This window comes from Melospiza melodia, chromosome 31, assembly GCF_035770615.1.
Source record: "Melospiza melodia melodia isolate bMelMel2 chromosome 31, bMelMel2.pri, whole genome shotgun sequence".
Classification (NCBI taxonomy): domain Eukaryota; kingdom Metazoa; phylum Chordata; class Aves; order Passeriformes; family Passerellidae; genus Melospiza; species Melospiza melodia.
This window is the reverse complement of record NC_086224.1, coordinates 914350-941959: the sequence shown is the minus strand read 5'-3', so window position 1 is coordinate 941959 and position 27610 is coordinate 914350. Positions and strand designations below refer to the sequence as shown.

At 51.5% G+C, this 27610-nt stretch overlaps 4 protein-coding genes across 5 annotated transcripts in view; 2 read left to right on the top strand and 2 right to left on the bottom strand.

Moving 5' to 3' along the window:
• SCN8A (sodium voltage-gated channel alpha subunit 8) overlaps positions 1 to 2812 on the bottom strand; it is a 55756-nt gene extending 52944 nt beyond the window's left edge. For both annotated transcript variants that reach the window (XM_063179191.1, XM_063179190.1), the window contains exon 1: positions 2712 to 2812. The gene's annotated coding sequence lies outside the window, so the exon portion shown is untranslated. The remainder of the gene's footprint in view (positions 1 to 2711) is intronic.
• A 2313-nt stretch (positions 2813 to 5125) lies between these two features.
• Positions 5126 to 7250, top strand: TMT1A (thiol methyltransferase 1A). The gene is made up of 2 exons (XM_063179312.1): positions 5126 to 5943; positions 6481 to 7250. Exons 1-2 carry the CDS (start codon positions 5434 to 5436, stop codon positions 6715 to 6717), a joined length of 747 nt encoding a protein of 248 aa, XP_063035382.1. The 5' UTR covers positions 5126 to 5433; the 3' UTR covers positions 6718 to 7250.
• An 815-nt stretch (positions 7251 to 8065) lies between these two features.
• Positions 8066 to 14679, top strand: TMPRSS12 (transmembrane serine protease 12). The gene is made up of 5 exons (XM_063179332.1): positions 8066 to 8156; positions 9136 to 9334; positions 11432 to 11703; positions 12693 to 12835; positions 14326 to 14679. Exons 1-5 carry the CDS (start codon positions 8066 to 8068, stop codon positions 14569 to 14571), a joined length of 951 nt encoding a protein of 316 aa, XP_063035402.1. The 3' UTR covers positions 14572 to 14679.
• A 525-nt stretch (positions 14680 to 15204) lies between these two features.
• ATF1 (activating transcription factor 1) lies at positions 15205 to 27163 on the bottom strand. The gene is made up of 8 exons (XM_063179155.1): positions 27089 to 27163; positions 23261 to 23374; positions 21925 to 22053; positions 20541 to 20641; positions 20108 to 20238; positions 19171 to 19350; positions 18927 to 19086; positions 15205 to 18101 (listed from the first exon to the last, which is right to left on the bottom strand). The coding sequence occupies exons 2-8, from the start codon at positions 23369 to 23371 to the stop codon at positions 17957 to 17959; spliced, it is 957 nt and encodes a 318-aa protein (XP_063035225.1). The 5' UTR covers positions 23372 to 23374; positions 27089 to 27163; the 3' UTR covers positions 15205 to 17956.
• Between the last annotated feature and the right edge of the window lie 447 nt (positions 27164 to 27610).

The following is a 27610-nucleotide window of genomic DNA, read 5'->3' as shown; positions in this document are numbered from 1 at the left end:
CAGATTCCAGCCAGTGTCCCACAAGGACCAGTTCTCCACCCCACCATCACCAACACGAGCCATCTCACGCCTTTCCTCTCTGTGGCTCCTGAAATTACTCCCCTGTGCTTGCTCCCAACTCGTTTTGTTGTTTCACTGCTCCAGGTCTAACCCAGCCCATTGCTCTGAACTCAACAATAAATTATTGATCCTGTCGATGTCAATGGAGTTGCAGCAGCCTGGGGAAGGCGATCGATGCTGAAGGGCCACCATGTGACAGCAGGAGCCCATGGGGCCACACAGCCCCAGGGCCACCTCTGAGCCATTGAAAAACAGCAACATCTAGATGGAAACCCAGACCAGGTCATTTTAACGAAAAACTCACTTGGGCAGCCCCACCACCAAGCACAGACACGGCACCAAACGGGAGGAGGATGATGCTGTGATTTATGGTTTGAAGCTACTTCATTTCCATTCAATGCTGACTTTGTTTCTGCTTTATTTAACAGAATGAAGGCACAGCCATGCTCCATTTCCTGAGGCACGTGATCACTCGCCCTCCTGCCTATTAGAAACCTCCTCCCACCAAATAGCCACAGGATTATAATTGTTCCACCGAGCAGCACAGTATCTATACCATGATCTACATCTAAGCCATACATACAAGCTTATATAACTGATTAAATTATCTGTGATGGCTCCAGGTCCTCCACCCTGAGTGAACAACACTGCAGAAGCACCCGAACACGTTAAGATGATCAAAGAAACCTTTGGGCACGTTGTTAGTTTTATATAAAACACCAAAGTGAAGAACAGGGACTTTCTAAACACACAAAGGGTGGAAAACCCGAGTACTGGGGCTATGGAAGGCCTTAGGACAGACCCAGCAGGGAAAGGTCCCGATGGAGTGCAGGGGCTTGTTACTCCCAAAGCCACCAACTCCCCACGCCCAGGGCTATGCAGAGATCCTCAACAGCTCCGCCAACTTTACGTGGCTGCCCTGAAGAGATCCAGAGGGCGGTGACGGCCCGAGGGGACAGGAATGGGCACAGGGAGTGTCCCATGGGCACCTCCAGCCTCACCCGCACCTTGTGTTACCGAGCATCACCGGAGGAACCGACCCCAGAGCTTCCCAGAACCTCCATCACCCACACAGGAGGACAGGGCCATTTCCAGGCCCCATCCCTCTGTAAAATCACCGCGGTCACGCTTTCCTCCCTTCCTACGTCTGCAGGCAGCGGAAAGAGGGGGACAGGGACCCCGCGCCCCTCCCGTTCCTCACAATTAAAGCATCCCGGTGTGAAAAGAGGACGTCCCGGTCACGGCTCCCGGTGCGGGCGGAATGCTGCAGTGTGCCAGGGCCGGGTTAGCCGGGCACACGCGGCACCAGCCCAGCCGGAGCCGCGGCACCCGCCCCACCTGCGCGGCCCCTCAGGGGGCTCCCACCGGCCGCTGCGACACCGCACGGGGCGGACGGGGATGATCCTCCCACAGCCGGGATCACCCTCCACAATTCAGCTCCAGGGCCCGAGGGTCCGGCTGTAGCTGCGGCCCCTCGCACACGCTCGCTCCCCTTGCCAGACTTTCCGACTTCACCCCGGATCATCCGCAGCCGCTGCCGTGGAGCAGCTCCCGGTGTCCCCACCCCCACATCAGCTGGGCAACGGTTTGCACCAGAACGCAGGGGGAGGGGAGGAAGACACCCAGATTTTTTAATAGAAAAACCTCGTGAATGTGCAATTCCCTCCCAGCAGGAAGAGGAAAAAATAATATAAACCAAATCTGCCCTCACCATCCCCCCCAAAATCTGTGGCGGAAGGGAAGAGGGAAGGAAGATGCACAACCACGATGCTGACCCAACATCTGGGTCAGCTGGAACACCAACACTGCCCCAAGCATCTCCCCCCACCAAAAAAAACCCCTCCTGTCCTCCAAAATCCCCCGTCCCTGGGAGGGGAAGCTCTGCATGCCGAGCGGTGGGAGCAGGGGGTGGCGGAGGGACAGAGCAGCGCTGCAGCGAGGGCCGAGGGGGAAGGGACATCCAGGAGAACTCGGGCTCTCCCTTCCTACAATGCACAGAGCGCGGCCCCGGATTTGGGGCGTGGGAGGAGGGTCCCGTGAGCCCCCCAGGCTGTGGGGTGGAGGGCAGGTGGAGGAGGGCTGGAGGCACGGATGCAGGCAGGGATGCAGGAACAGACGGAAGGATGGAAGGACGGGGCCCAGACGGGGCTCCAGGTGCAGGGTGGGCGCAGGGGGCGGTTGCCCCTTCCCAGAGCCAGCCCGCCGGCCGGGGGACGCTGATCCCGGCCCGGCACCGTCCCCCCCCCACTCCCCGCAGGGCCGGGGGCCTCGGGCTGCGGCGGACGGACCCTCCCCGGCCGGGGCAGCGGTGCCGGAGCCCCGCGGGCAGTGCTGAGTGGGCACAGAACCGGCCCCCGACCCCCTTCCCTGGGTGCGGGGTGCCCGGGCATCCACCGAGCGGATGGCTGAGAAGGGGCAAGGCTCCGGGACCCCCGTCACGGGGCGGATTTGGGGCTGGGGGCTCCCCAGGCCCTCCCCCCCGCACCGCCCCACAAGCTGCCTCCGGTGTCCCCGGGGCTCTCCGGGCCGCGCTCTGCGGCAGAGCCCCCGGGGGAGCCGTGCCAAGGCTACGGGGGGGATGGAGCCAGCAGGACAGCAAGCGAGGGGAGCCGCGGCTGGAGCCCGCGGGGGTCTCGGGGGCTGCGACTCACCGTGTCGGGCGGGCTCAGCGCGGCCCCGGCGCGGCGCTGCCGGACTGCGGCGCGGGGGGAGCTGCGGGAGGGACTGCGGGTGTCGCCATCTTGGTGCGCTCCCGGCGCTCCCCCCGCCCGGCCGGCCCGGCCCCCGCCCGCCCCGCGCGCGCCGCAGGGGGGCGCTCCGGAGGCACCGCGAGCGGCGCGGGGGGAGCGGGGAAGCCCCGGGCCTGGCCCGCCGGCAGCGGCGCCGGTACCGTGTGTCCGCCGTCAGGGGCATCCCTGTGCCCAGCACCAGCATCCCTATACCCATCATCACCATCGGTACCGTGTGTCCGCCGTCAGGGGCATCCCTGTGCCCAGCACCAGCACCCCTATAACCATCATCACCATCGGTACCGTGTGTCCGCCGTCAGGGGCATCCCTGTGCCCAGCACCAGCACCCCTATACCCATCATCACCATCGGTACCCGTGTGTCCGCCGTCAGGGGCATCCCTGTGCCCAGCACCAGCATCCCTATACCCATCATCATCATCGGTACCCGTGTGTCCGCCGTCAGGGGCATCCCTGTGCCCAGCACCAGCATCCCTATACCCATCATCACCATCGGTACCCGTGTGTCCGCCGTCAGGGGCATCCCTGTGCCCAGCACCAGCATCCCTATACCCATCATCACCATCGGTACCCGTGTGTCCGCCGTCAGGGGCATCCCTGTGCCCAGCACCAGCATCCCTATACCCATCATCACCATCGGTACCCGTGTGTCCGCCGTCAGGGGCATCCCTGTGCCCAGCACCAGCACCCCTATACCCATCATCACCATCCGTACCCGTGTGTCCGCCGTCAGGGGCATCCCTGTGCCCAGCACCAGCATCCCGATACCCATCATCACCATCGGTACCCGTGTGTCCGCCGTCAGGGGCATCCCTGTGCCCAGCACCAGCATCCCTATACCCATCATCACCATCGGTACCCGTGTGTCCGCCGTCAGCAGCACCGGTACCCGTGTGTCCATGCTCAGCAGCGCCCGTACCCGTGTGTCCGCTGTCATGGGCATCCCTGTATCCAGCACCAGCATCCCTATATCCATCATCATCCCCGCTATCCGTGTGTCCATCATCACCATCGCCGCTATCCCTGTGTCCATTGTCAGCGGCATCCCTGTGCCCAGCACCACCCTCAGCATCCCTGTGCCATCATCAGCATCCCTGTGCCCAGCACCAGCATTCCTATATCCATCACCATCATCGGTACCCGTGTGTCCATTATCATCACCGGTATCCGTGTGTCCACTGTCAGCAGCATCCCTGTATCCATCACCAGCATCCCTGTGCCCATCACCATCCTCAGCATCGCTGTGTCCAGCATCAGCATCCCTATATCCATCATCATCGGTACCCGTGTCCATCAGCAGCAGCATCCCTGTGCCCATCACCACCACCAGCAATCCCTGTGCCCATCAGCAGCATCCCTGTGTCCATCACCATCATCCCTGTGTCCATCACCCACAATCATCCTTGTGTCCATCATCATCATCATCACCCCTGAGTCCATCGTCATCATTCCTCTGTCCATCACCATCACCCACCATCATCCCTGTGCCCATCACCATCATCATCGTCACCCCGTATCCATTACTGCCTGTATTTGGTGCACCACAGAGTAATCAAAGCTTGGACTCCATCTTGGAGGTCTTCTCCATAAACGATTCAGTGATTCCCACTGCTCAATCTGTTTGTAGCTGCCACAAGGTGGAGGCATGAAGATACAACAGAGATCATTAATGAAGCACCTAATTACTCCTGGCTTTAATTTGCTTTATTGCCACCAGAGGGAAGTGGAGACACACTGGTGGCTTTCCCAGGAAAGCAAAACTCCAACGCAAATCCCCAGCAGAACTGTTCCAAGGTTATTAGGGATCACTCATCCCTAGGTTATCAGGAACCTTGGATCCTCCTGCCACCGGGAGCAGAGCTGTCACCTGTTAATGGCTGAGCCACGCTGCCACCAAATCCTTTGGAAAACTGTCAGCTGCAAAGCTGACTAAGTCTTCCAGAATGTGTTTGTGGAGTGGTCAGTGTTGATTCGACCCAAATAAAAACCCAAACTCCACATGCTGCACACAGAACTAATGAGTTAATAAATTGTTTTATCTCTGTCCATGATTCCCATCAGTCTGGAGGATCACTGTGAGCCCGTTCTCACCCATCAAAAGATTTAAGGTGTCCTCAAACTGCAAAGACTTAAAACTGCTGTTTCGAGAGAGCACAGAGCTGCTGAGCAAACCCAGCAGCTCCCAGCAGCTGGAAATTCAACTCCCTAACAACTCTGAACTGAAACATTAATCAAACCCCTGACAAAATTCCTGCAGAGATCCAGAGCTCGGCTGAGCTTCCGAGGGCAGCGCAGGCTGCTTTAAGAGATGTGACTGTACCCGGAACTGAAGGAGGGCACTTGCAGAACTTTGCCTGGGGTTGCACACCAAGTTGTGCTGCCCAGCTTGTCCCGGCTTGGGAACAAACTGGCAGCTCCTCCCCTGGACTCTGGTCACTGCTTGGCTGCACCTGCACTGTTCAGTCCTTGCCTGTGACCGGGCTGAGAAATCAGCTGGAGAAAAGCATCCACCAGAGCAACCCAAGCAGCTGAATGTACCCTGAGAGGACACAAATGCAGCTCTGACTGCTCTGCCTCACAGGAGAAGCAGTTCTGCTCTGCACGGATCCTCTGCCCACGCTGAAAATGCCAGAGGCCACTGCAAGCGCCCTCCTGCTCCGTGCTGGCCTGGCACTGCTAGCCTGGCCCATCTACCTGCTGTCCTTCCTGGGCATCTGGGAGCCTTTCTGCAAGAAGGTCTTCTTTCCTTTCTTCCTAGAGAAGATTTCTGGAGCTCACGAGAAGAAATCAAAGAAGTACAAGCAGGAGCTCTTCCGCAATCTGCCCGACTTCAGGGGCCCTTCGGGGGAGCTGCGGCTGCTGGAGATCGGCACCGGCAGCGGCTCCAACTTCCAGTTCTACCCTGCGGGCTGCAAAGTCACCTGCAGCGACATCAACCCCAACTTCCAGGAGGGCCTCTCCAGGAACATGAAGAAGAACCAGCACCTGCACTACGAGCAGTTCCTGGTGGCTGCGGGAGAGGACCTGCGGCAGGTGCCCAGCGGCTCGGTGGACGCTGTGGTTTGCACGCTGGTGCTGTGCTCTGTGCAGAGCGTCAGCAGCACCCTCAGGGAAGTGCTCCGAGTGCTCCGGCCGGTGAGTACCTGCAAAAAACCTGTTATGACCCTTAGCTTCTGCTCTAGAGGTACCATGAGCAAGGAAAGGGGAAAAAGACCAAAAATACAAAAAAAAAAACTTCCAAAAACCATTAAAAGACCCCCTAAAACCATTTAAAACCCCCCTAAAACAAACCAGACAAACAATAAACAAGATAAAGAGTTGGTTTGAGCTCAAAACAGACTTTCAGCCTTTAAAGTAGCATTTTCATAGAACTACGGAATGGTCTGGGCTGAGAGGGACCTTAAAGATCATTTAATTCCAAAAAAACAGTCATGTTAGCAACTAATTGAAACAAAACCACAACAAACTGTTGCTAGAATAAAAGAGGGATCAAATAAGTCAGTCCTTTGTGCTTTTTGAATGGGCATTTTGGATCTCTGGATGTTTTCCTTCTTTCATTAATTCCAGCTAACGGAGGGAAGGGAAAAAGGAAAGGGAGAAGGGAAGGAGGGGGAAGTGGGAGCCACTTGGTGTGACCCCCACGCCCGCTGTAAGAAGACTCTGTGTTCCCAGGGAGGAGCTTTCTATTTCTTGGAGCACGTGGCCGCTGAGCATTCCAGCTGGACGTATTTTTGGCAGCAAGTCTGTTACCCGACTTGGAAACTCGTCTTTGCTGGATGCTGCCTCACGAGAGAGCTGTGGAAGAATCTGGAAGAGGCAAAGTTCTCCGAGCTGAAGATACAGCACATCAGCGTGGCGCTACCCTGGATGCCCATCGAGCCGCACATCGTGGGGTACGGGGTGAAGTAACCCCTGTCTTGCCCCCCTGTCCCCCAAAATTCCTCACCATGACCCACACACCCTGCACAGCACAGGCTCCTCCACATGTACCCATATCGGTAACACAGCGAAGGACTTGAATCAGAAACCAAACTGTCAGGCGAGAAGAGAGGGTCGATTTCCTGAGTGTCTCTGAATCACACAATCAAACAAAGTTGGAAAAGCCCTTTTGGATCACAGTCCAACAGTAACTCAGCACAAGCACCGTGTTCACCACTAAACCACGTCCCCAAGTGCCACACCCACGGTTTTTGAACACTTCCAGGGATGGGCACTCCACCACTGCCCTCGGCGTCCTGTGCCAAGGCCTGACAGCTCTTTCCATGGAGAAATCTTTCCTCTTATGTAATTAAACCTCCCCTGGTATACCTTGAGTTTCCTTCCTGAATGAAGCTTTGGCACTGCTGACCCTGCCTTGCTAGAACCCAGTGCAGCCAGGGAGGATCCCAGGACAACAAAAATCAGCCTGGGAAGCAGAAAATAAATGTATTAATGGAAGGGGACTGCTGTCTGTGCCTGGTTGACTCTGTAACAGGGATCCTTCAGGTGCTCCCCAGCTGGGTGGCATGTCACTGGGGCTCCATCTTACCTGCTGCCCCTTCCACACGCTCCCTTCATGGTTCCACCTGACAGAACCTGAACCCCCAAACCTGACTCCTGGTCCAGTGAGGGTGAGACCCTTGATCCCTGACCCTGGTGAGGGTGGGACCCCTGAACCTTGGCCCAGCTGACGGTGAGACCCTTGGCTCAGGGCTGAAAACCTTGACTCTTTGCAGAGGTGAAGCTGAGCCCCCTGACCCTCTGCCCAGGTGAGGGTGAGCCCCCTGACCCTGTGCCCAGATAAAGTTTAGCCCCCTGACCCTGTGCGGAGATAAAGTTTAGCCCTCTGACCCTGTGCCCAGATAAAGTTTAGCCCCCTGACCCTGTGCTCAGCTGAAGCTGAGCCCCCTGACCCTGTGCCCAGATAAAGTTTAGCCCCCTGACCCTGTGCCCAGATAAAGTTTAGCCCTCTGACCCTGTGCCCAGATAAAGTTTAGCCCCCTGACTCTGTGCTCAGCTGAAGCTGAGCCCCCTGACCCTGTGCCCAGGTGAGGGCGAATCCCCTGACCCTCCGCCCGGCTGAGGGCTCCGTGCCAGCGGTCGCGGAGGCCAGGCCGGCCCCTCCCGCCCCTCACCGGCTCCTCCGTCCGCGCTCCCGCGCCGTCCCCGCCGCCCCAACGGCCCGGTGGCGGTGCCGGTGCCGGTGGCGGTGCCGAGGCCGGCCGTTCCCCGCGGGGCTCCCCTCAGGCCCCGCAGCCATCTTCGGCCCTCGCCGGCCATGCGGCGGGCGCGGCCCGCGCTGCCGCTGCTGCTGCTGCTGCTCGCGGGGCCCCTGCCCGCGGGGACGGCCCCCACAGACCCTGTGGACGGTACCGGGACCCAGCGGGGCCGGGCCGGGGCGGAGGGGTCGGGGAAAGGGGCAGCGAGCGGGGAAGAGCCTGAGCGGAGCGGGGCACGGCGGGGTGGAAGAGTCTCTGGTTTATACAGAAATCTGGTGAATTCTTGTAAAGCAGTGGCAACTGGCCACGCTTACCGCAAATCTATACACCAGAAATGTACCTTAGTCAGATAAATACACCGTATTTCACATGGGCTGTAAAAGCCCCGGGATCTCCACATACAGGGGTCTGTGGGGCAGCGAGTTCTGCAGAACAGAGCCCTGGAATGGTTTCGGCTGGAAGGGGGAGACCTTACAGCCCACCCAGTGCCATCCCTGCCATGGCAGGGTCACCTTCCCCTGTCCCAGTGCTCCCAGCCCTGTCCAGCCTGGCCTTGGACACTGCCAGGGATCCAGGGGCAGCCACAGCTGCTCTGGGCACCCTGTGCCAGGGCCTCACCACCCTGGCAGGGAGGAATTTCTTCCCAGTATCCCTCCAACCTTCCCTCTGGCAGTTGTCCCTTGTCCTGGCACTCCATGCCCATTTATGTGCTCTCTCTCCATCTCTCCTGCAGCTCCTTCAGGCACTGGAAGGCCGTAGTTAAGTCAGCCCAAAGATTTTTTCCTCCAGGCTGAACAATCCCAATTATCCCAGCCTTTTCTCACAGCAGATCTGCTTCATCCCTCTAAACAAGATCCCTCATCTCCAACAGGCCCATGTCCTTCCTGTGCTGTGGTGATGCTGGAGATTTAAAAATCCAAACCCAAAACAAATTAAAAAACAAAAACAAAAACTGCCACCATCAGCAACAAAAACGACCCACCAAAACCCCCAAACACCCAACCAAACAAAAACCCTGAGACAACAGAAAAAAAAAGACCAACCCATACACCCAGAGCACCCACAAAGGCTGCCCCAAAAGCTGAGCTTTACCCTCCAGGCTCTCTGAGGAGCCCGTTGTGTTTTGCAGAGTGTCAGCAGCAGCTGGCGGTGGCCCGGAGCGTGGTGTCCTGGATCGTGGGGGGCCACGAGGCCCCGGAGGGCGCGTGGCCGTGGGTGGTGAGCCTGCAGGTGCTGCGCGGCGGCGTCCGCTTCGTGCACCTGTGCGGCGGCGTGCTGCTGGGTCGGAGAGCCGTGCTGACCGCCGGCCACTGCGTGGATGGCAGGACGTACGTACTGGGTGACCCCTGGGCACCACGGCTGAGCCCCCTGAGAACCATGGCTGAGCCCCTGGGCACCATGGTGAGCCCCCTGGGTACCACGGCTGAGCCCCCTGAGAACCATGGCTGAGCCCCTGGGCACCATGGTGAGCCCCCTGGGTACCATGGCTGAACCCCCTGAGAACCATGGCTGAGCCCCTGGGCACCATGGTGAGCCCCCTGGGTACCATGGCTGAACCCCCTGAGAACCATGGCTGAACCCCCTGGGCACCACGGCTGAGCCCCTGGGCACCACGGCGAGCCCCCTGGGTACCATATCTGAACCCCCTGGGCACCACGGCTGAGCCCCTGGGCAGGGAGGAGGAGGCCGAGGGCACCTGAGTTGTGTCCCAGGGTGGCCGAAGGAGCAGAGCAGGGATTGTCCCCCTGTGCTGGGCACTGTGAGGCCCCTCCAGTGCTGTGTCCAATGGAGCACATCCAGAGCTAGGAACAGATCTGGGGAAGGGGCTGGAGCATTGATTGAAAAGGTCTCCAAGACCTTCAGGTCCAACCTCTGCCTGACCCTCTCCCATGCCAGGTTTTCTGCTCCCTTCCCCAGCCCACTCCCCCAAAGCATTTTGGGTTGCTTTGTTCCACAGAGCTCCGATTTTTCTGGTTAAGCTCACCACAAAATGTTTTGATATTTAGATTACAAACGCTCCAATTCATCAGTTTTAACACAATTTCCCCCTTTTTTTTTTTTTGTTGATCAGAACCAACAATTTGGCACTTAAGGGTTTTTTTTTTGACAATGTGGTAATAACTCTTCAGAACAGATTTTTAACTGCACTTACAGCAACTCTGGAGCATTTCAGCTCCCAGCACTGGTCTCTTTCCCAACCTTTACCACAGCTGCACAATCTGCATCTGTCAACATCCACTGTTGACTCAACCATGACCCGGGGGAAAGTGAACTGTAAAAATCTGCAAAACTTGAAATTTTGTCCTTTATCAGGACTTCGTTACATCAACTCCTTGTTTGCATTTAACAAACATTTGTTTGCAATATAATTTCTCTTTAAATTATCAATTTAATTTTTACCTTAACTTTGGAGGCTAATTTGAATTTTATAGCTCATCCCAGGCCAAATTCAGAGCTCATTTAGTAAAGACGTTGTTCAACATACTTGGCAAGCAACTAGATCTGAATGACTCTGCCCCTATTTACAAATTTAATATTAACTAAATTGTCATTATTTTACTTCTAGATAATGGATTTCCCAGGTTTAGGTGCAAGTAGAGTCTTTATGAGCATTGTGGGAATGAGCCTCTGTATTTTATCTAAAATATAACCATGTTTTCAGCTTTTTCAGACTATTATCTCCTGGTTTCCTCTGCTGAGATGGGGTGAAAGGCAAAATCTGGGTGTCAGTTTAAATCCTTAATCTGAATTTTCCTTAACAGCCATAACCACTAATAGCAAAGGGAGTGTTCACATGGGCAGAATGGTAATGAGGCAAATCTGTTCCAGGAAATATTTGCTATGGAATTTTCAATGTATATTTATAATGGTGCATAAGCAAAAGAAGATAGAGGGGATAATGGAAAAAAATTTCTCCCTGAGAGGAAGGCCCTGGTATGGGGTGCCCAGAGAAGCTGGGATCCCTGAAAGTGTCCAAGGCCAGGCTGGACAGGACTTGGAGCACCCTGGGACAGAGGAAGGTGTCCCTGCCATGGCAGGGGTGGGATGAGATGAGCTTTGAGGTGCCTCCAATCCAACCCAACCCTTTCCTGGATTCCAGGGCTCTATGAAAACAAATGGTGAAAGTGATGTCAAACCCTGTGAATTCTCATCTTAAAGATGAGCTTTGAGGTGCCTCCAATCCAACCTATACCTGGATCCCAGGGCTCTATGAAAACAAACTGTGAAACTGATGTAAAACCCACCTGAATTCTCATCTTAAAGATGAGCTTTAAGGTACCTCCAATCCAATCCAATCCAATCCAATCCAATCCAATCCAATCCAATCCAATCCAATTCAATCCAATCCAATCCAATCCAAGATCCCAGAACTCTGTGAAAACAAACGGTGAAAGCGATGTCAGACCCTGTGAATTCTCTGGCAGGGATCCGTGTTCCTGGCGAGCCGTCCTGGGCGTGCACAACCTGCACAAGCACAGCCGGCACACGGCCAGGAGGAGGATCAGGAGGATCATCGTGCACTCGGAGTTCAGGAGGGAAACCTTCGAGAACGACGTGGCCGTGTTCGAGCTGAGGTCGGCCGTGCGCTACAGCCTCTTCATCCAGCCCGTGTGCCTGGCCCCGGCCGCCCTGGTGGAGCCCCTGGAGAACAGCTCCGACTGCTACATCAGCGGCTGGGGACGCACCAGCGAGAAGGGTACGGGGCTCTGCCACTGCTGGGACCCATCCTCACCCGCTCCAGCTCCCCGGGTTTATAAACTCTCCTTGCACTTGGGTCTTAGAGGCCTTTCCCGGCCTTGTACCAAACTGAAAGAGGACAGGTTCAGATTAGATATTGGAAAGAAATTCTTCCCTGTTGGGGTGGTGAAGCCCTGGCACAGATTTGCCAGTGCACCCTGGAAGTGTCCAGGGTCAGGCTGGATGGGGCTTGGAGTAACCTGGGATAGTGGAAGTGTCCCTGCCCATGGCAGGGCATTGGAACTGGATGATCTTTAAGGTTCCTCCCAACCCAAACCATTCTATGATTCTAACTGGATTTGCTCAGGTTATGGTCTCCCCACACGATGTCATTTAACTCTGCAGTGCTCTCAGGGGTTTTCCATCACAAGCAGGTTAGACCCACACAGCTGTAACCACAGGAATAGATTTTCCCACCCTTTCTTCCAAGTATAACATGAAAAAAAGGAAAATAAACTCACCCCATTCGTGGTGCAGGTCAACGTGGGCTGCTGGAAACAGCTATTATATTGAAAAGCAACAATTCTGATGCCACACGTTGAGAACTGAGGGGTTCCCATGGGATTTATGAATGACTACACCCCCTCCAATTCTCTCTTTACTCCCAGTGGGCACAAATTCAATGCCAGCTGGTGTGTGGGAGTTTTGGGGTCAGCTGAGATTGTATGAGCCTGTTTGGTAAGTCACCTCTGACATTTTGAACAAGGCATGTATATTATCATTGATGCTTCTTCTGAGGAAGAATTGCAAAATTTACATCCAACCCAAGTCTTCAAACCTTGAACCCACTCAAATTCCAATCCATTGGCAACAGGCAAGGTCTGTGTCATACCCATGTTGAAACATGTCCAGGAACACACCTAGGCTGGCAAAACAACAAAACCCCCACAGCAAAATTGCTCCACACCCCAGCATATTTCACCTTTCTGAATTCTGTCTCCTTTCAAGGTAAAATCTCACCTGTGCTAAAAGAAGCCCACGTGGCAATCCTCCCTTCCAGCCTGTGCAACAGCTCTGCAGGCTACGCAGGGCTCATGAACGACAAAGCGCTCTGCGCCGGCGCCTGGGCCGGAGGCACCGACACCTGCCAGGTGAGAGGGGTGTGCCAGTCCTGCCAGGTGAGAGGGGGTGTGCCAGTCCTGCCAGGTGAGAGGGGAGTGTGCCAGTCCTGCCAGGTGAGAGGGGAGTGTGCCAGTCCTGCCAGGTGAGAGGGAGTGTGCCAGTCCTGCCAGGTGAGAGGGGAGTGTGCCAGTCCTGCCAGGTGAGAGGGGGTGTGCCAGTCCTGCCAGGTGAGAGGGGGTGTGCCACACCTGCCAGGTGAGAGGGGAGTGTGCCAGTCCTGCCAGGTGAGAGGGGAGGTGGTACCCCACCTATCAGCTGAGAAGGGAGGTGGTGCCCCACCTGCCTCAGTGGAACTCCCAAGCCAGAGGCTCAGCAGCATCGTGATTTGTAGCATGATTAATTAAAACAGCAGAAATAGTAACTGGAAAACATGTCAAATGCAAATAAGCATCATAAAAGGGTTGGGACAGCGATTGCAGAGCAAAAACGTACACAAAGAATTTGGGGATATTGGAAGGATGACAGGAATAGGTGAACGAAGAGGAAGGATAAAGAATGTGACATTTATGCCATAAAGGTGTCAGTAAATTATATATGAGACAAAACACTGGACACTGTAGAACACAGTGTGTGTGAAGCACATGTATGTCTCACCTGTTCCTATGCTGGAGAGCAGCACTGGACATGGAGAGGGCTCAGGACTGGACACAGATAAGGCTCGGGGATGTGGTTCAGGGATAGGGCTCTAGGAAGTTGCTCAGGGATGTGGCATGATTTTCGTTTAAATGCTGAGCAATCACCACCTCTTTCTCGGAAAAGCCAGTCCTCAGGTCCAAAGCACTGGCAGAAGCTGCAGCACCAGCTGGGACACGGAGACATTACTAATGAAACCCCATAATGTACCCTAAGTGCTTTGTCTGATCCACTTCCTGCTTCTCTCAGCAGTTTTCCCTGAGCAGGTGACACGGCCAAGACACAGGATGTGTGTTCCTCTCTTGGAGCTCCCACACCGTTAAAATTCCCCAGTTAAGTGAGGAGTGAAGGTTTAGGTTTAGGCATGAAAAAGTGCAGAGAGAAAACAGAATCTGAGTTAAAAGATACTCAGATTACTTTTAACTCAGTTAACAGAAGCAGTGCAGGGCTCTGCTCAGTGCAGTCTTGACCAGAATCAGGAGGGATTTCTCCATGGAAGGAGTGGTCAGGCATTGGAAGGTGGTGGAGTCCCCATCCCTGTCCAAGGAACAGCTGGATGTGGGTGACAGCATTCTGGTCCAGTGACAAGATGGGGATCAGGTTAGACCTGATGGTCTTGAGGGCCTTTCCAGCCTCAGGGATGCTGATTCTGCCTTCCAGCAACACCAGACTGGCCTTGAGTTGTCCATATGCTACTGCCCACACGTTACTGCCACTGAGCACTGAGCTGCTTAAAATAAATCTAAATATTAGACTGATTACTGCCCGAAGTATTTCCTGGAAGGAAACCCTCACATGCTGCTGGCTTTTGTGGTGTTCATTTTAGGGCGACAGCGGGGGCCCCTTGGTGTGTTACCACCCTGACACTGACAAGTATTACCTGATTGGCATCGCCAGCTTCGGGGTGGGCTGCGGCCGCCCCCGCTACCCCGGCATCTACGTGCGCCTGTCCCAGTACAGAAAATGGATCAAAGCAAAACTCCTGCTGATTAACAAGGCTTGGAACCCCCTGAGCACCCCACTCACCGTGCTCCTGGCCCTGGGGCACACAGTGCTCACGCAGATTCTGTAGAGGGGAATCCAGCGTGTCGTCCTCGTGGAGGTCTGTCCTGCCTGGAAAAGCTTGGAGAAACCAGCTCGCTCCTGACAATAAATCCAAGAACCAAAGGATGTGCACTTACTTTTTAGGAGTCGTGTCTGCCATTGTATTTTTTGTTTCCTGCCTCTGATATCCACACTGACAGGAGAGGAAACACTACCAGCCTCGGCACTAATGAGGAAAATTGAATATAGAAATGTTATGGACTGGAAACACTTTCTTCCCACCCTATTTCTGTGCTTTTCCAGCCATCAGGGGGTTAAACACACTCAGTGACGCCACCAGGGACTGGGGAGGGCAGATGCTCCCTCTGCCGGGTAAAAACCAGCAGAGCACACTAAGGTTTCAATTAATCATTTAATTAACCAAACTTTACCTGTGGCTCAGCTTATTAAAAAGTAAGAAGGTAAAAAACCCTGCAGGAAGGTAAAAGAAGTTCTGCACTCATGATTTTTAGCACTGGCAGGCGTGTACAAGTGCCATTTAATCCACTAAAACTATTATTTATTCCTGGCTGTCATATGAATTGATCCCACACAGGTATTCCCACCTGGTCACCACCACTGCAGCTCTAACTTTATTAAAAATAAATAGGGACCAGCAGAATTATAATATTTTAGCGACTTTATTTACCAAGATCAAAATTTGCAACCATTAATTGTTTCAACAAATATTTACAATTCATGGAAAGCACGGACTGTTTGGAACCAACCAGCAGAACAGCATCAGCTGCTGCATCTCTTACCCTCAAGAATGAGATTTTACTCTTTAAAATCGAGATTTGAAAGTAAATCCAAACTAAGAACCTCATGATCAGTGCTTAAAGAGCGAACTTGTGTTACTGTTTAATATTCCCATGATGAAAAATCAGCTGTTCTTTCCAACACACAATTTAAGAGTATAAAAATTGACTCCTGGTGTGTCTGGCAGGACAGGTGCTTCCCTTGCTGGAGACAAGAAGAATTGGCCACCAGGTTTGTACAGTCTTAACACTTGATAGTTTTTGTTTATTATTGTTCCATCTTACAAAAGGAAAAAAGAGAACACAGTGAGGATCAGCTCCCACAGAGTTGCCAAAGCAGTTCAGAGCTGTAGGTCAAACCCTCTCCCACATGCCAGGTTACACAGAGCTGAGGAAAGGTCCAATCCTCTGAGGTTCCAGGCACATTCCAGGCTGTTCAATTCTCCTGAAATTCCACCACAGAAAAGGGAAACACCAACACCTCTCCAGGAGCAGCTCCCTCAGTTTAGGACTTTCCCAACCTTATTTCTGATGGGTCACAAAGCTTTTTTTCTGACATGATGGCAACCAGGAGTCACACTCCAGCCTGGCCTAAAGGAAATGCATTGGGGCTCGTGCCCACAACAATCAGAGACTCAGGAACTTCAGGGGGGAAACAAAAATAACCTTTTCTAGCCCACTAACCAGAGACTGTGGAATGCAGATTCCTCATGGCAAAGAGCTCTGCTTGCTACAAGTCCATTCATTCCCAAAGGAGCAAAATCAAAAATCCTGCCTGACCATGGGATGAGCATTACACACCCAGCGAGGGAGCACAGCTTGGAATTCCACCCAGATCTGAGCTAGCACGACACACACGGAGCTCCAACACCAGCACAGTCCATGGTGTAATTCCCGCTGACAGAACTGGAAGCAGGATTCAATCCTGGCTATGGAAATGGTTGATCACTCATCCAGAGGCACTGCAGCCACCTCCAGCACCTGCCCAAACCTTGCCCAGGACCGTGTCCCCACCAGTGCCATGTCCTGCCCACCAGGCCCACAGCCAGACAGCTCTGGGGTCTCCAAGAATGGAGATTCCCCAGGTAAAGGAGTCCCGATCATGTCAAACTTTTGATTTTCACCTGAAACAAATTTAAATTGTACAAACTGGACTCTCTGACACAATGAGATCTAATGTGCAGATATTGTCAACTCTGGGGAGTAAAAAGCCCTAATTTCTTCCCCCCCCCCAATACTCTTTAGGATCCGCTTTTTTCTGCAAGTTGCCTACAGACATACAAAATTAATTCAAGTATCTCCTACACCAAAGAGGATCTCATTTGACTTTGTACTATCCATAAAAATATATCCTTGAAAATCTGGTTCACAAAATATTTCATTTGGTTACTAAAATGAAAGATATAAACTGTCAAAATACGTATAGAAACTCAATTTCAGGTTTTGTAAAGATCACAATTTAGCTACAAAATATACCAACCATCTCCCTGTTTGCAATATAGTATTTGCTTACAAAGATACCATTACTTTGCAAAATAGCTCCTACCTTACAAAATTAGGCTGGAAATTGTAATTTTGCACTATTTCCAGCAATAAACCAGAGATTAGAACCTCATAACCCTTTGGTATAGATCTTTCATTTTTTACTACATCATTTTTCTTCTATTTGGTTTCATGTTCCAAAGCCCAGGAGAATCCCCAGCCAGGACAAGCACTGAGTGTTTAATTGTAGATATGATCAGCACACAATTTAATTTTCAATGATCAATGTTTCTCATGCCCAGAACTAAGAACAAACTCTTGTGAAATTAACAACTTTGAGAAGTTTAATCTCAGAAATTCTTCAGAACTTTTGTCACCAGTCCTCGTCCCTCACACTGTGCTTTAAAATCACTGATGTGCTGAATTCTCTAAGAAAACCAACACAATTTTCTGTGCCTCAGACATTTCCAGGACCAGGCCTCTTGCTGCCTTCTGCAGATCCTTCCCCAACCTGATAAACACGGCAAACATGGAAAAAAAAAAATCATCCCAACTTTTTAAATTGTCATCTGAGAAAGAGTAAAAACATAATTTATACCTCGAGCAAAGTATCAGCTTTTTTATCATCTGCACCTGTAAAGACCAACTTACAGGTTAAAATAAAAATATTTACAGACAAATAACTGAAGGAAAAAGGCTTGAAAAAGAGTAAGAAATCAAAACATACACTGGTTATAAACGTTACTAATAATGTCAGCTATGGCAAGGATTCTGTTTCATCCATGTTTTCTTTGTAACCAAATTTTGCCTCCCTAATTCGAGGCACTCACAGGAATTTTCAAAGAAACTCTCATCACCTGCCTCGCCACACGTGACTGTCCTTCCGCTGTAGCTGCAATCTTGAATTGAGCAGTTTCCAGTTGTGCCAGCAGGAATTTTGGTGAGGTTTTCTTGTTTCCTCTTTGTACTTTGTCACCAACATGTTGTAAAGAAAATCTATAGAGTCTTTGAGCTGTGAAATCTAGGTAGAAAAGTTTCATTTTTGACCTTTCATCTAGTTTAAAAAATTCAGTATAAAAAAAAAAATTCTCCTCTGATATTTCACCAGTCCCCAAATGTTTTTACCTTCTCTTTTTACACACTTTTATGACAGTAAAGATCTTTCAAAGTTTTTAGCTCTTCAATTAGAGTTTTGTTCTGATTTTCCAGGACTGCCACTCGATTTTCCAAACATTTCACATACTCCTTCTTCTTCCTACGGCACTCCCGGGCAGCCTCTCTGCAACAGAGAAGCAGAGTTCTTGATTTTAGCTGTGAGGTCTGTTTTCTGAATGTCACATACTGACCAACACCAGAGAGCTGGAACTGCAATGAGGAACAAAACTGAGCCAAAACTGCCTGAGGAGAGCAGGAAATTCAGCAGGATCTGGTAACACACATGGAGCCAATCTGCAGGGGAAACCCAGTGTTGGCTCCTCCACACTGTGAGCATGTCTGGGCCACAAATTCCCATGTTTGGGTCAGAATCTGCCACAATCCCAGGTGTGCCCAGGTGGGGAAGGAGGCCAAGGGCACCTGGGCTGTACCAGCCATGGTGTGGCACAGCACCAGGGCAGGGATTGCCCCCCTGTGCTGGACACTGTTGAGGCCCCTCCAGTTCTGGACCCTTACTGCAAGAGAAAAATGGATGGGCTGGAGCACACCCAGGTCTGGAGAGAGCTCCTGAGGAACTGGGAAAGAGGCTCAGCCTGCAGAGAAGGAGGCTCAGGGGGAACCTCCTCCCTCTCCACAACTCCCTGACACGAGGGGCAGCAGGGGCAGGGGGATCAGGCTCTGTTCCCAAGGAACAGGGACAGGATAAGAGGAAATAGCCTCAAGCTGTGCCAGGGGAGGTTCAGGTCGGACATTAGGAGGAATTTCTTCATGGAAAGGATGGTCAGGCATTGGCAGGGAAGTCTGGAGTCCCCATCTCTGGACGTGGCACTCAGTGCTCTGGTGGAGATCTGTCCCAGGTTGGACTTTATGATCCTGGAAGTCTTTTCCAAGCCCACTGATTGCACGTGATTAAACCCACCACCCAAACAGCTGAGGTGCCCTCACATACCTGTTCTTCATCAGCCTGATCTCCCGTTTCAGCTGTGGGTCATCTGTCTTGCTGCTCTGGGATGTCAGAGTGACAGGGGACGTCATCACCACGGTCTGGGGCAGGGAGGAGGTGGTGGGCGTGGTGCGGATCTGGTACGTCTGCATGTCCCCAGAGGCAGCTAGGGGACACAAAGGGGGCAGCATGAGCAGGTGGCACTGACGGTGCCAGGGGTGTCACCGTGTCCCCAGGGGATAATACTCACTCTGCACCACCACCTGGTTGCTGGGCACCAGGATCTGCTGCCCATCCGAGGTCTGGGCGTACTGCAGGATGGTGGTGCCGGGCTGGGAGGCGCCGGCGTTGGCCATGGTCAGTGTCTGCAGCCCCTGCACCCCGTCTGCCCCCGGCCCCGCCAGCTGCAGCCCGTTGGCTGCGATGGCAACTGCAAGGGAAGGCACGGGGACAAGAGGATGTACAGCAGAAAATACAGGCAAATCACAGTATCCTACAATGGGTTGGGTTAGAGGGACCTTACAGCCCATCCAGTGCCACCCCTGCCACGGCAGGGACACCTCCCACTAGCCCAGGCTGCTCCAAGCCCTGGTCACTGCCAGGGATGCAGGCGCACCACAGCTTCTCTGGGCACCCTGTGCCAGTGCCTCACCCACTCACACGATGGAGGAGCAGTGTGAAGCACCATGAACACCAAATGGCAACATCAAAAGAACAAATCCTAATTTTTTTTGTACCTCTCTGATACCACAGGAGCCTTTTAGTATAGCCTATAATATACATATATATATAAAAATCAATCAATCAATCTATCTATCTATCTATCTATCTATCTATCTATCTATCTATCTATCTATCATCTATCTATCTACTTCTCTATCTCTCTATCCATCTATCACCCATCTCTCTCTCTCTCTGTGTCTTTACTGATGTATTGGGTTAAATCCAGCAGAGAACACTTCTGTGTGCTCCATACCAACACCCTTAAATGTCTTAATGTGCAAAATTTAAAATTACAGAGCACTGAGTTTATCTGAAGTCTGTAGATATCAGTTACTGCTATGTACTCAATTATTGACTACTGGATAATAACCAACTTTTGTTCTTCATCTTACTCAAATACCTAATGAAATCAGTATTTTGAGGCAAGTAGAAGAAAAACTGTGAGGATATTTTGGGTAACCTACTGTACTGTCCAGTGCTTGTCTGGTAGATGGGCGTGGGAACGGACATGGAGGTGACAGTGGAGACCCCAGGACTTTCCTCATCTCCTTTTCTATCCCGTGTGTCTTCAGAAGAAAGATCTTTCAAAATTTTTCTGTGAAAAAAGGAGTCTGACATTTGACTGCACTCCTCACTTCAGTCAAGTGATACAACTGAGTAAAATCACAGCTGGTGAACATTTTGCCCTTTACAAAACCCTGCAGAGGCCAACCTCCAGCTAGTGGAGTCAAAGTTTCCTCACAGCAATGATGGCTCAGAAAGTTCAGTGCATGAACAGATTCACTGAGTGTTTCAAGGGAAAGGAAATGACCTGGAGGGCAGCAGAATACTGCAAACTATGGGAAGGGGCTGTTGGTTTGGTTTCAAATAAAACCACCAAGTGTATCACAGCCGTACCGGTAGGATGGACGACGAGCCAAGATGCCTCGAGCCTTCTGTGAGGAGCCAATGCTGTCTGAGGAGTCCTGAGAATCCTCACTCTCAGACAAGGAAGATACCTGGTGAGAAAGGGAACAGGAGCACACTGATGTACAGGACAAACACAGAGAGCACCTGGAATCTTTTCTGTAGAAAAGGAGCAGTGGGGTTTGTTGGTGAGAATGTGAAATCCAGTGAAAACAATATTTAAGGCAGCAGCATATCAGGGAGTAAATATGCAAAGTACTATCTACAATTTTCATTATTCCACTGTGTGCTCATCCAGTTCAAAGTGTAATTTTGTCTCTGATGCTCTTTTATAAGTGAACAAAATATTTACTTGCTCTTATCCGTGTGCCAGCAACAGAGTGCAGAGGAATGCACAGAGCTCTGGGAAAAGCCTCTCACTGAACTGCAGAGACAGAGCAGCCTATGATCAGCAGGGAAAAAAACCTGCTCATGTTGTACTTTGTTTTTCCCTCCACCAAGGCCACAAAGTCCATAAATTACAGAAAAGGAATGAATCCAGTCAGTGGAGACTGTGCAACCAGGGGGAGGGAAAAGGAGAGAGATTTAACAGAGACACGAGCACCAGCAAGCAGCCAGTGCAGATGCCTGAGTGCTTCCAGCAGTGACACATGTTCTCCTCTCCCTGCTCTGATCTTACAGCAGTGGCAGCTGACAGTCCCTGCCAGCTCTGCTTCTCATGGCTTATCAATTTCGTGTGGTGTGAGGAGCGTGGGACAAGGATCAGGGACAAATTCCTGGCTTTTAGGGCAGCTCCTCCCTAGGGCAGTGGTTTCCCAGTGGAACTCCAGGTCCCCAAGGGCTCTGCAGCAGGGACTGAGAGGAGCAGGAACAGACCCACTGGAACTCCCTGAGCACCTTCTGGAAGGGATTCTTACAAAAATCTCATGGCAAGTGAGTAAGAGACACAAGCAGAGACTTGGGTACCACTGACAGGGAGTTACAGCACGAGAGCACCCAGCAGCTCATTCCCCTTCACACAGCTCCACCTTCCCAAACACTCATTTTAATCCACTACTGAATTATTCTGTTATTCCCCACTGCCCTCCTTTGGGTGTCAGACCCCACCTGACTGCCAGGGCACAACTACAGAGCTGTGGATTGGATTTTTGTATAAAGGGAGGTGACATCAAATGGTTTCATTTTGACTCCACAGGTGACTTCTCACAAGGAAGAATTTCAAGCCCAAATGAGGGATCCCACACGGCTGTCCTTGGATTGCTCACTGTCTCCTACAGCAGGGCACAGCTGGGTCAGAGAAGCCTCTCCACATCTTTCCCCATCTTCTCACCCACAGAACTGCAGATGTGGGTATTTAGAGCCGTGGTGGAGTTACCTGCACGGTTTGCACCTGAGGGGAGTGGATCACCGAGGAGGACTGAGCTGTCTGAATGACTCCCTGCACCTGGACCTGCTCTCCAGGAAGCTGAACCACAGTGAGGGGAGCAGAACCTCGGAGAGACATCTACAACACACCAAAAACCATCAGTAAAACCTCTGTGCCACAGGACTCAGGAAGTGCAACACGTGTAGGAAAACCATTAGCAGCTTATTTTCATTCTAATTAAGTCACAAAAGTACCTTTAAAGATGCACATTTTTAAGACATTATTTGCATATGAAAAAGGCTGAAACAGTTCGTTATTTCCTCTGGTTGGAGAAAATCAAATGTGGCATTATGTCACATAATCAAATATGTGATATTACATAACATATTAAAACCATGAAAGTGCTTCAGCTTCCTAGAGGGTTTGTAGTTTTGATGTTGAACCCCCATGAGTCTTTACACTTTAATTCAATTTATATTGTTCACATTTCCATATGTTCTCAAACAAAAAATAATTCAAGTTATACACGTAGATTCTAAGTAAATAACCACTTTTGTAATTAAATTCTTTCAGTACTTTTATTAACCTGAAATACATAAGATGAAGGGATCATTAAAATACACACAGCTCAATTTCCAATTAATGCAGTTTTATATCATAACTCACAATATTAAGGGACAATCAGAACTTTAGATAAAAACAGATTGGGAAACCAGCCTCGAAACAAACCCCAGGACATCAACTGATGTTCTCTCCTTTCCTTTATCTAAATTTTGCATCAAAATCCCAATTGCCTCCACAGGATAAACAGTGGATGAGCTGCTAAACATTGCTTTTTCCCAGGAAAACCCTCCTGGAAGGATTCACTCCTTCACCAGTTCTAAGGGATTCAGGTTAAAGCTCTGACATGGATGTTACCTTAGAGGAAAAAAATCTCAATTTGCAAGTTCATATGGTTTATTAGATTAAATATGTTCATGTTGGGCTAAAATCCAAGGGTTTCCATGGTGCTGAGCACCCAGGATTGCTGCTACTACAAAAGGAGCTGGAAATGCTTTTCCTGAGGTAAAAATGAAACCAGGCCCTCATTTTATTCCTGAGCAGCTCCTGTGGAGGACTAACCCCAAATCTGGGCTGCACTTCTGCATTGTACAAACACCAAAAAATAACTTTAAACACTTTACAATTAATTTTATGTCATCCACCATCAAACAAACACATTTTTCTTATCCTCTTTCTGCTTTTTCCTCTCTGAGTGCTTCCAAGAATGGCTCTATAGTTTGCAGCACACAGAACTGGCTCTGAACTGCCTGAAATGTTTGCTGAGATCCAGCCCAGGCTTTACCTGTTGAGCAATATGAGAGAGCTGAGCTGCCTGGAGGGTTGTACCTTGTACAGCTGAGGGCTGGGACGTAACAGAGCTGCTGCTGCTGCCCTTGTGCACCTCTTCCATCATCAGCTACGAGAAAACCAGTGAAATCCAGTTAGTAATGAGTTGGGACAGCAGACGGGTGCCCAGTTCCACCAGTGTTTTACACCCTCAGTGCCTCATGGTTCTGGTCTCACTGGGATGTGCTGAAGGAGCTCTTTGCTCTCCAATGTTGCCATTATTTTATAATATCCAAATCCTAATATCCCATCTAACCCTCCTCTCTTTCCCTTTGAAGGATGATCCAGGAAGAAAACCAAGATTCTTTATACTAAAGAATATCTTTCTCAAAGTAAGATAATTTCCAAAAATATTTTAGCCAAGCCACCAGCCAAACCTATTTTAAACTATCTGAAGGTGTATAAAAACAAACCAGGGACTGAAATCAAAGTGAAGAGAACACAGTTTTGAATTTTAAGAGTCACTCTGTCTTGATGTAATGCAGTCAGCAACACTTGTCTCATGTCTAAGATTTTATATTTAACCGTTCAACGTCTTGCCAGCATCCCCCCTCGGGTTCTGGGGGATTCAGGGATGCACAAATGCAGGTTTCAGCTGGGCTGGTGGGCGGACCAGCCTGGAGCATTAGAAGCTGATGGGTGAGTGTTAAACATTTTGTCACAGAAGGTTTGAAAGTGTTGAAAGGACAGTTGCTATGAGACTGGAAATTACATTGCTTTCTGTGGAAATGTGAGTCACTGATTTTTCCCTGCTGAGCCCAACCACAGCACGCAGCCCAGTGAGGAGTCAACCCAGAGCAGAGTGCTGCTCCTGCACCCTCCCTGTCTGAGGGTGCTGCTGCAGGGCCCCCCAAAAGTCACCAAAGCAGCTTTGTAGGGAGAAAACTGATGGTGGCTGATACAGGAGACTGTGATTGACTGATGGAGCAGCCCTGCTGTAAGAAAAGGCTGGGAGAACCAGGATTGTTCAGCCTGGAGCAGAGAAGGTTCAGGGAAACTGAATTGTGCCTCTCCAGAAGCTGCAAGGAGGATGGAGAGAGAGCATTTACAGGGGTCTGAGTGCCAGGACACAGGGAATGGCTCCCACTGACAGATGGCAGGGCTGGGTGGGACACTGGGCAGGACTCCTCCCTGAGAGGGTGGGCAGGGCCTGGCACAGGTGCCCAGAGAAGCTGAGGCTGCCCTGGATCCCTGGCAGTGCCCAAAGCCAGGCTGGACAGGGCTTGGGGCAAGCTGGGATGGTGGAAGGTGACCCTGCCCATGGTAGGGAGATGTTCCTTAAGGTCCCTTCCAGCCAAAACAAACCCATGGTTCTGTGTCCTTCAGCCCAAACCTTCCCCAGCCAATGGTGCAGCTTCCTCATGGCTGCAAACATCGACCACTTCAAGATTATCAGCAGAATTAATGATGAACCTGCAATGGACACAACTTTGTCTGTCCTTAACACAGTTTTAGATTTTATAAAGGAAAATTGTGCACCCTGCAAAGTGTCTCAGGTAACAAAGGTCCCTCAAACCGAAATCCAGGCGGCAGCAAAAATGACAATAAATTTCCAGTGCTACAGAAACCTCTGTTCATTTCTGTAGCACCAAACCACAGCCTGCCCTCCCTGCTCTCTGCTATTAGTTTCTCTATCTTACTGTCCCATGAAAGACTCAAAACAGGCTGCAAGAAACAGCAAAACCAATAAAACCACCCCAAAGGGAAAGCACAGAGGGTTTTGCTGACCTTTCTCTCACTGCTGTGAAGTTCTGCTTACAGGAATAAAAGATAAAGTATTTCCCATTAGAAAGATGAATTTTGAGTTTAGTTCATCTCTGCTTGCTCTGGAATATTTAATTATTCATCCAACATCAGTCAATAAAAAGATTTAGCAAGGATTGCAACAAGATGGAAATTCATCCTGCACCTCACAGCCTCTGGGGATGAGTGTCATGCCTTTAACTGCCTTTAACTTCATTTAGCTGGAAAACCAGGAATTTCCCCGTGGAATGGGAGGAAAACCTCAACCTGCAGAAGAATCACCAAAAAGGAGAATACCTGAGCACAGTCACCCCCCTGGATAAACCTGCTCTGACAGCTGAATTTAATTTATTTAGCTGAAAGCAGGTAAAGAAGGAAGAGAAGCAACACCAAGGCTTTATTGTCCAGAGAATCATTTTTGTCCCAATCTGTACAAACACCACCTTTTTACAACCAGACAGGTAAGGGTGATGATTTTCATAGTAAACCCAAAGTCTCCACCTCAAAAGTCATTTAACTGAAAGGATTTTGCAACAGCAGCTCATGAAATTTGCTTTAAGGAACTCCTAAAATTCTGGGCATCATCTCCCTCCAGCCAAGAAAACTCATCCTACTTCAAACCTGAGCCTCAAAACCACCTTCCTTTGGGACACAAACAGGAATGTCACAGTCCATCGGGACACATTTCAGTTCTCAAAGTTCACAGACACCCTCCAAATACCTCAGAGTGCATGAGCCACCACACAAACCCACCAGAAACACCTGACGTGCTCAAGGAGCATCAATTAAAAAAGAAAACTCATTCGCACAACTTCCACTGGTTCCCTAATTCTGGAAATTCCCTAAAGTGCTGCAGAGAGCACCAGAGAAAGAAAGCAAGTTCTGTTTTGCAAACTGAGTAGAGGAAGGGTCTGAATGATGTTTCATCACTGAAATATTGTAAGAGCCAATTGATTGTATTTTTTATAACATCAGAAATCAAGAATATTGGACACAAAATTCTATTCTCAAATAGTGACAGGAGTCAAATTCTGACATTTACAAATTGTACAAAGGGATTTCAAAACGTTTTCTTAAATGATGCTTAAGTAATCTTGGGGAATTTGAGGTTCTCAAAATCAGCTGCTTTCAGCAGTGAAAATATTATTTACCTAAATTTGCCATTAAGACACTTGGAGAAAATTTGCTCACCCAGAAAACTCCATTTTTTTTCCTCCCAGAAATCAGTAAAAGACAGAGCAAAGGGCAGCACATCCCACCAGATGTGCCAGAAAACAAGTGAGCAGTCTCGAGTCAAGGTGCCCAGTCACTGCTCCAGATTCCATTCCCCAAACACACAAAGTTATTCCCTATAACTCCAGGAGCACTTTCCTCATAGGATTTCTCCCACTCCCCTGCACCCAGCACCAGCCTGTACAGGAACATCCCCTGACAAGAGCTTCAGAAATAAACGCTGCAGCCTAAAGATGTCAATATTCTATCCGCATCAGGGATCTGATGGTTGTGAGAGAAAAATAGCCCAAAGATCATTTATACCATCATTTCTATAATTTATATCGCCCTGGATCCACCCGATCCTCACTGAGCACTGAAGTCAAGGCTCAGATACGGGTCTGGGGCAAAATTCATAGCGAACAGGTAAGGACGCCCATTAACGGCGGTGTAGTTAGCGATAAAGGCGAGTTTGTGCCCGGGCAGGTTCGGGGACTCAGCCACCGCTGCCCGGGACCGGCTGGAGCCGCGGCCACCCCCGAGCACCTTTCCCCCATCCCTGACGGGAGCCGGACCCGGGGCTCCCCGTCACCCCCCAGAAACCTTTCCCCGTCCCGAGGGGAGCGGGCCCGGGCCCGGCAGCAGCCCCAGGCCGCGGGGCAGCGCCTCAGGCCCGGCCGTGGGGGAAACTCCCCGCGGTTTCCGCAGCGGCCGCCGCGCCGAGGCCGCGGCCTGTGCCCGTCCCCTCACGGCCCACGGGGGCGGACGCGGGGGGAGAAGCGGCGGGCGGGCCGAGGGGGACGGGGCGGCCTCCCCAGCCCGCGCTTACCTCAGAGCCCCGCAGGGCCACGCGTGGGGAGCGCCGGAGCCGCCGCCGGGTCCCGGCCCCGGTCCCGGCCCGGTCCCGCCTCAGGGAAGCGGCGCCGGCGGGGGGGGCGGGCCGCGACCATAGAGTGCGCGCCCAGGGGCCCCCGCCATAGAGCCCCAGCGGCGCGGAGCGCGCGGGCGCCGGGCTAGAGCGGCCGCCTGGAGCCGGCCCCGCCCGGGCGCACCACAGAGAGGAGGCGGCAGAGCGCCGCTGCCGGGCACGGCGCGGGAACAGCGCCCCTGCCGGCGGGAGCGGCGCGGTGCGGCCGGGAACCGCGCTCTGCGAGCGGGATCGCGACTGCCCCGGGAAAATCCCGAAATTCCTGATATTCCCGAAAATCCCTAGTTTCCCAAAATTCCCGATATTCCCGAAAATCCCGAAATTCCAGGCCGCCGCGCCCAACCGTGGGCAAAGGCAGTGCGGCCGGGCACGTCCCGGCCGGAGTGTGGCAGGACCGTGGGCGCGATTCCTCACGGCCGGGCC

Coding starts and splice junctions, on each gene's coding strand:
- TMT1A (XM_063179312.1), top strand. CDS start 5,434: ATGCCAGAGGCCACTGCAAGCGCCCTCCTGCTCCGTGCTGGCCTGGCA. Junction 5,944..6,480: donor TGCTCCGAGTGCTCCGGCCG/GTGAGTACCTGC, acceptor CTGTGTTCCCAG/GGAGGAGCTTTCTATTTCTT.
- ATF1 (XM_063179155.1), bottom strand. CDS start 23,371: ATGATGGAAGAGGTGCACAAGGGCAGCAGCAGCAGCTCTGTTACGTCC. Junction 19,351..20,107: donor GACAAGCACTGGACAGTACA/GTAGGTTACCCA, acceptor CTTCCCTTGCAG/TTGCCATCGCAGCCAACGGG. Junction 19,087..19,170: donor CAACCAGGTGGTGGTGCAGA/GTGAGTATTATC, acceptor TGTGTCCCCTAG/CTGCCTCTGGGGACATGCAG.
- TMPRSS12 (XM_063179332.1), top strand. CDS start 8,066: ATGCGGCGGGCGCGGCCCGCGCTGCCGCTGCTGCTGCTGCTGCTCGCG. Junction 8,157..9,135: donor CCCCACAGACCCTGTGGACG/GTACCGGGACCC, acceptor TGTGTTTTGCAG/AGTGTCAGCAGCAGCTGGCG. Junction 11,704..12,692: donor GGGACGCACCAGCGAGAAGG/GTACGGGGCTCT, acceptor TCTCCTTTCAAG/GTAAAATCTCACCTGTGCTA.